Source organism: Amblyomma maculatum, chromosome 10 (genome assembly GCF_055883805.1).
Source record: "Amblyomma maculatum isolate TAMU_Amacu chromosome 10, ASM5588380v1, whole genome shotgun sequence".
NCBI lineage: Eukaryota > Metazoa > Arthropoda > Arachnida > Ixodida > Ixodidae > Amblyomma > Amblyomma maculatum.
This window is the reverse complement of record NC_139353.1, coordinates 34,261,848-34,269,202: the sequence shown is the minus strand read 5'-3', so window position 1 is coordinate 34,269,202 and position 7,355 is coordinate 34,261,848. Positions and strand designations below refer to the sequence as shown.

Sequence of the window (7,355 nt, the reverse complement as noted above, 5' to 3'; positions counted from 1 at the left end):
GCGATCGCTACCTATGCACAATTCAGGACCCCCGCGGATCGGCCTATTCCTATGCAGGCAGAGAAAACTCTGAGTTGGATAACCCATTCCGGCTCCACCTTTTGCGGGCCAGTCTGGCCAAAATGAAGAAGGGCACTGCGCCAGGCAGGGACAAGGTCACCGTAAAACTTCTGGCGAAGCTCCCTGACACGGCGCACCAGTGCCTTCTTGACTATATCAATGCGATCTGGGCAGGGGTAACCCCCCTTCCCATTGAATGGAAGACGGCTCTCGTCACCTTCATTCCCAAAGCCGGGAAACCAGTCGACACGGACAACCTCCGACCCATCTCTCTCACATCGTGTGTGGGCAAATTGATGGAGACGAATGGTGCGGGATCGGCTGTCCTTATCGGCGGACCTTATCGAATGGTGAGATTTTGTTTCTCACTGATGATTTCATTAAAATGTGCTCCGAGCGCGAGCTGAGTTTTCTGACTAAAACCTCTTCATTATTCAGTGTTGCGAGAAATAACTTATTGTAAGAGGCAGGCCAAACATAGAATTAACACGTTCACATGGTCTGTGTGTTGTTGCTTGTTGAAAATTTGGGTGGGAGCCCTTGGTCTCCGGTGGACTCCGCAGACCATTTGCAGGCCATGACTTCGACGAGCGGGTCTGACTGCACATCAGTGCCTCCCATTACTCCATGCTTTCAATACTGCTTTGTCATTTTGGGAGATATGAGCAGCGCCACATCGTTTGGTTGAGGTTAGCTCGCTGAGGGCCGAATTTGCGATGCCAGTTTGATAAACGTACTCGCTGGTGCAAAACTTGTATCTCGGAGACATGGGGCATGAACGATATCTTCATTCTCGTGAAGGTACTCGGGAGTATGGGGTATCCGTGCGCCGGATCTGCAAGGAGCGGTTTTGACCCTTTCTGTGTGTCATCTTACAAACGGTTGCAAGTGACTGACAAGCGCCCCCATATATACTGGTGCTTCACCGGAGCTATGTGATGTGAAACACTTGTTGTGGCAGACTTAGCTACAGCTTCTGTGAGTCAATGCTTCCTAAGGAAAGTCGGCCTGCGGTGCTACTTTGGATGAGGCTGTCGCAAGTGGACACTAAATAATTTCTTTATCGGAAACTTCTAATATTTAAGCACGAATACTCTACACTCCTTTTTCGAACTTTCTCCCACATCCCCCTGCCTTTCTCACTATGCCTAATGGCAAACATTTGCAGTACAAACAGATGTGCGAATACACTTCAAGGTGAGGGCAAGTGCTTGCTTGAAAGCGGTGCAAGATATGTTTCAGGGACCACCCACACCATCAGCACATCCTTGTAAATATTAAAGCAGCTTAACCAGCCTCCCGCCGTCCGGTACAAATTCTGAGGTGGTGTTGAGGACGGAGGCGATGTCTGCGACAAGAAAATGGTGCGGGTGCACAGATTGTGCTGACTGTGTAACTGCGTATAAGTCCTGGTGGGTCTTGGTCGCATACTTCGATATGCGGCCCGGGGCGTAGTTTTAACGCGATCGCGGTAAAATCATGAGCATCGCGTTGGCAGGCGGTTGTTGCCAGCTGACATGTCCACGCACTGACTTGATGGAAGGTTGCGTAACGTTGCGTTTAGTAAGAGCTGCCAATCCATACCTCTCCTTTCGTATGGGAGGGTGACATTAGAATCACCCTGCCATGATCCATGCGTTCACTTTACCATTAGGCCACGCAGGAACGCAGGTCTTTGCCAAAAGTAACCAGGCTGCATGTTTTGCTTCTCACTTGTATTATAAAGCCAACAAAGATTCCAGAGGATCACAACTCGTTAAGAAGTGAGGACTAGCACTAGCCTTTAGTTTTCACTGTTTTAAAGCTTTAGATGTGGTATGAATTTACTACCACACAGCCGAGAAACAGACCCTGCAGCCTGGTTACTTTTGGCAAAGACGGCACGTATACGGCTTTGTTAAAGCGGGGCTTTATATGTTGCGTGTAGCCTATTGCTATCGCGTCATACCCTTAAAGGCGGAGCTTTACTGTCCCCCATAATTTTTAATATCACGTGGTGAGTTGTGTACAGTAATGCCTGACGCATCATTTAAAAGCATAAAACCCGAACCCAACAATCGTCTATACTCGTTTAAAGACATTATAAACAAGAAACGGAGGAAAACTCACAGCTCTGTTGTCTTCAATAATAACAATAATAATAATCTTACATGTTGAGCTCAAAATCCGGTAAATGCAGGCAGACATGAAGTTGATCCCGCGCAGCACGTACTCCCTGTGCCATAACACACTGCTCCCTGAAAAGAGTGCCACGACCGTCGTACGACGCATTTCGGCGTGCGATCAGCCATGCGACTCTTTCGCGGGCTAAACAGTCCCGTGAATGAAAAATGACCAGGTGGAACCTTAGAACAATCCACTGCAGTAAAATATCTTGTAGGGTGTATTATTGTTGTCCTTCTTGAGACTCCGTTGAAGAATATCCAAAGAAGCAAATAAAGCATGGTATCACGACAAAATTGCGCAGCCTGCATAAATCTAACAGATTGTGCCGGCTTTCTAGAGTTTACACAGAGGCAACCTGGACTCGTACGGACTTTCTGAAGCGGAGTATCGCCGTACGTACTTCACGATGAGAACAGCCGAGGGCAAATCGACGGGGAGATGGGAATCAGCGGATCGCAACTTCGAGGCAAATCAAAACAAATAAACGCTAAAACAGGACAAGCGGGCTTACAGCTCGATATTTCATGCCTAACTATGCTTATCCTTCAGTGCCTTTTCTTAATTATTTCTTTCCGTAACGATATCAGAGATTAAATACATACAGCCAAGACTATACTGATTTCAGGCATGTTCTATTCAAAAGGACATTCATGCAAGAGTAGATTTCTGAAATGCGCAATAAAGACTGGCTGGTCACATAAACATGAGTGCTAACTGTTTTTGTGACGTCAAATGATAGAGGGTATCGGTACGATAAGAACTCAGAAGGTAAACGCGGCAGCTTTCGCCACACTTGACTCAGTCCAGTGGTGAATCATGGGTCCAGTAACGAGGCTGAAGGGGCACAAAATCTGCTGTTTAAGTATAGCCTGTTGCACTGTGATATTATTTATTACGTGACTGAATTAAGAGATGTTAATTTAAAATAAATGAACACACTGGGGCTAGTGAACAAAGAAAAAAAGACAACATACACTCAAAAGCAGAGGCATTGGGACAAATTTTAGACTTGGAAGTGAAATGTACTACAGGAAACGATTATTTTCAGCTGTAAGTAGATTCACTTGCAAGTCTACTGTGTGTCCTGTCGTCGACCCGGTGTTTGTGTATGTGTGTTGTGCAGTAGCAACTATGCCGGAATTAAGTAACCAAGTACCCCAACTAGGAACTTTAGGAGTTGAAATCAAAGTACTAGATACACACTATTAAACTGAAAAGACTCCCTTGCGCTGTACGATGTCAGCGTACACTGATAAGCCACAGGCGGTCGAAAATCTGCAGCCTTCCCCTGCGGCTATTTTATAGGGCAACAGGCTGCTTCGGGGCTTCAAACGCAGCTTAACTTAAGCCTAAAAATGAAAAGTGAATTCGGAAGACAGTTATTCATTCAAGTATAAATTACGGACTTTAGCTTGTCCTTCGCGATCCCTTATCATTAATGCTGGCGCATGAAACAGTTTTGGGATAGACTTCATGTGCAAGTAGCCAGAAGTAATGAAGCAGAAAACTTCTATTTCCCTCAACCGAACCAATGGGACCTTTTTGGCTCAGGGCAGGGTGGTTCAGGGTGTTATCATTTGTATTTGTTGATTGATGTAAGTTTCGAAGTTTTATATTTATTTATTTCCAGCGTTAATATAAGTGTGGCATCACAGTCCTCTAAAACTGTGAGAATTTACTGTCGCACCGGAAACAAGCGGCTTTGTGCCAAACGACACCTCTAATGATATCGTCTGAGAATAATATGACGTACGATAACGCGACAAAATGTTTGGTTTAGTTGGTTTGTGGGGTTTAACGTCCCAAAGTGACTCACGCCGTAGTGGAGGGCTCCGAAAATCTCGACTACTTTAGGTTCTTTAACGTGAACTGACATCGCACAGCATAGGGGCGCCTGGATTTTCGCCTCCCTAGAAAAGCTGCCGCCGCGGCCAGGATTCGATCCCGCATCTTTGGGTACTCTTAGATTCAAGGAGCATGTCAACTAGCGCAATAGACAAGAACAGGCGAGAGACGGACACCACGAACGCTAGACATCAACTTGATTTTACTCCAGCAGCGATTCAATCAATAGGCAAACCATGTGCAATGAGTACATGGTTTGCTTCCAACCCTTACAATCCTACAAGTACAATCCTTGGGTACTGCAGACAAGCGCCCTGTAACCATTGCGCCATCGCGTCGGGTACAACAGAATGTAATCGCCTGAAGCGAGATGCAGGGTGTAAAATTGGCGATGCTGAGATCAGAGCAGCGGGGATAGAGTTGCGCCCCCAGTGGTGCAGACAGCGCCTAAATTCGGCCTACGCCTGCGAAAGGTAACTTTCACAGCTTGATTTACAGTTCCGTTTTGGAATCAAACTTGCATGGTGCTCGCTGAAACCTAAAGACACGTGACGAACATGAGATATCAGGGAATAGTTTCTTGAGGACTCATGGTTTCAGGGACATGCTGTAAGAAACGGGTTCTCAAACCGACCGCTACCTTGAAACGATGTCGTCAAAAAGTGGTGCAGTTCAAAGTCTAGTTCAACCTCATTTTTCTTGGTCGGATGAATTAACGACAGCAGCTTTCGTAATGAAAGAACCGTTATACACCTCAAGGATGTAGGTTAAAATCCAATGATGCAACGTTTCCTCTCTGTCCAATGCATATCGAAAAAGGGAACGATAGTTTCACCTTCGCCTAGCCCGCTTGCCAACCCGGCACTGCAAATTTAGCCAGAGAATAGCGCTTCCTATGCTATGTACTTGCTAGAAATCACTTCTATTTTTATCTTCGCTGTTGATAAGTTATGTTGAAATGGTTATCGTTTGCGTAGTCTTTCCAATATTGCCAAGCCACTTCAAGCAAGCGCAGTAGAGAAATTCACTTGAAGCGACAGCTATGTACGAAGTGGGAGAGAGGGTATACCGCAATCACATCTCTGTCGGGCTTGGAGCAGTTCGCGTATGAGCACTGGTGGCCCTAATAAAAACCGGCGCTGGCGCTGTCAGCTTCACAAGAACAGCGGCCGCTGCAAAGTATACATCACAGTTATCATGGAAGAAAGCGATGCAGCGGGATTCTTGGCTAGCGACCACATGCTACGCCACCACTCGCTTCCAGAGACCACCTCGGACGCCACGCTTCGGGCCAGACGGAACGCCACCAGTACACCGAAGCGAACGACCCGAAGCAGGACGCCCCTGAGCCACACGGACTGTCACACGGATCCAGTCCCGCGGACGCTGTCCAGGACCTCCGTGCACCATAATGGTCCGCACCCGTTCACAGCGGGTGAACACTTACCGACGCCGATCCGACCGCTGGCGTCGCCGGTTGAGATCGTCAGTTGGTTCGCCACCGAAGCCAATCACATCAGCGTGGTAAGCGGTCATCCATGGACTTGTGGTTCAAGTTCTGCGGAGCAGGTCGCCCCTGGACCGAGCCTGGCGAGCAGCAGCGGGCCCATCTGCCGTATTTGCCACGAAGGTACCCAGTGAATCTTGTGCTCGGCTCGTGTCACACGCACTCCGGAAGTGAAGCAGTTATTTTTATGTGGGTTATGTTTTATTTTTGTTGGCAGTTACTTAATGTAGATCCACATTAACGCACACCGACAACTAAACTGTCATTAAGCCTTCATCTAAAGTTCTACGCTTAGATGATTGGAGTAAGCAGCCGCGGCGCTCTCAGCCGCCAGCTGAGTGCATCATGACCATCTTACTAAGTGAACAATGGAACATATCCCCGAAGGTGGCATTTCGAACCGAGCGCAAAAGCAGATATCGCAACTGTGGCTGGACGCGTTTGCTGCGTCTAAAACGAATCACGCGTATATGGGGCCACAGCTAAGGTATGTGGTAGGGCAGTGACTTCAAATGATAAGAGTTATTACGCGGCAGCACTTCGCTGTACTGGTGCCGAACATAAGCATCGAATAAGGTCACAAAATGAGTGCGAAATGCTCAAGCGCCCATTTGTTAAACCAACAAGTTTCGGTCTTGTCATGCTGCTATCACTCTTGATGTGTTGTACTACATCCCGTTGGGTATTTGACACTTCTGCATATTGGTTCAGCTCACTTAGAGCCGCAAGCGACCGGCAAAACCGACACGATCATAGGACAAGGCCTAATCTTGTTCGTCTTTGATGTCCAACACTGGTTCCTGCGATCTTGTCACAAGTTTCACGTGCTTAGCCCATTGCGTATTTCGCACTATCCTATTTCACATGTTCACCCAGTCATTTACCTCCACTCCCCATTTCCTAGGTGACCACTCGGGGCCCCTCACCTCGTACTGCTCCTGCACCGGCACCATGGGCCTCCTGCACTCGCGATGCCTGGAGCAGTGGCTGAGCATCAGCCATGCCGACTCGTGCGAGCTTTGCCACCAGCGCTTTCCGACGTCCCGAGTGCGCCGAACGCTGCCCGAGTGGTACCGAGAGGCACCCGGCCATCGCCGAGCCATGTGCGCCGACCTCATCTGCTTCGTCCTGCTCAGCCCCATAGCTGGCATGGGACTCGAGCTTTGCGTTCAGGGTGCCACGTCGCAGGCCACCACCCGGCAGATAATGCAGGCGGGCAGCCTGATAGCCTTATCAGTTCTCCTGATAATGGCTTTTCTCGTCTGGTCGTATTTCACGGCCAGGTACCACTACCGCTGCTTCAAAACATGGAGGGAGGACAACGCCAAGGTGATCCTGGTACCAAGGCGAGAGGATGTCAGGGTCGACGTGGAAGCTACCACACCCTAGAGTTTCTCTTTTCTTTTGTAATATAATTTTAGTAGCTCTTAATTGTTTTTAGTCGAGCTGGACGTGCCACTGCGTGCGGTATCTTAAAGGACATAGTCAGTGCAATCTCCTGTCGAATAAAGGATTTATACCCCTGCCGCTCTGGACCATTTAATACCGCTCGATCTGAAATATCCTACCGTTAGTGATGTCCTTGTTCGACTATACTGAAATATCCTAATGACAGTCGGTTCCAACTGACTTCGTGGCTGCAGTATTTTGGCGCTCTTTTCTCATTAGATTTGAACTTTCCTCTCAGGGAGCTCTTTTCATGGCCTTTTCCGTATACCATGGGTTGAGCAGTAGACGCGCGCTGTACTAGATAGGGTTTAACCATGTCTTGTGGTGT

At 48.0% G+C, this 7,355-nt stretch overlaps 1 protein-coding gene across 1 annotated transcript; it reads left to right on the top strand.

Annotated features, from left to right (window-relative positions):
* The first annotated feature begins 5,210 nt into the window (after positions 1-5,210).
* Positions 5,211-7,132, top strand: LOC146176130 (E3 ubiquitin-protein ligase MARCHF2-like). Its single transcript, XM_084582460.1, has 2 exons — positions 5,211-5,701; positions 6,483-7,132. Exons 1-2 carry the CDS (start codon positions 5,269-5,271, stop codon positions 6,965-6,967), a joined length of 918 nt encoding a protein of 305 aa, XP_084438586.1. The 5' UTR covers positions 5,211-5,268; the 3' UTR covers positions 6,968-7,132.
* The last annotated feature ends 223 nt before the right edge of the window (positions 7,133-7,355 follow it).

What these genes read in the sequence shown, in the direction of transcription:
- LOC146176130 (XM_084582460.1), top strand. Translation starts at nt 5,269, where the DNA reads ATGGAAGAAAGCGATGCAGCGGGATTCTTGGCTAGCGACCACATGCTA. An exon ending in CTGCCGTATTTGCCACGAAG is followed by an intron (nt 5,702 to 6,482) that starts GTACCCAGTGAA and finishes CCCATTTCCTAG; the next exon opens with GTGACCACTCGGGGCCCCTC.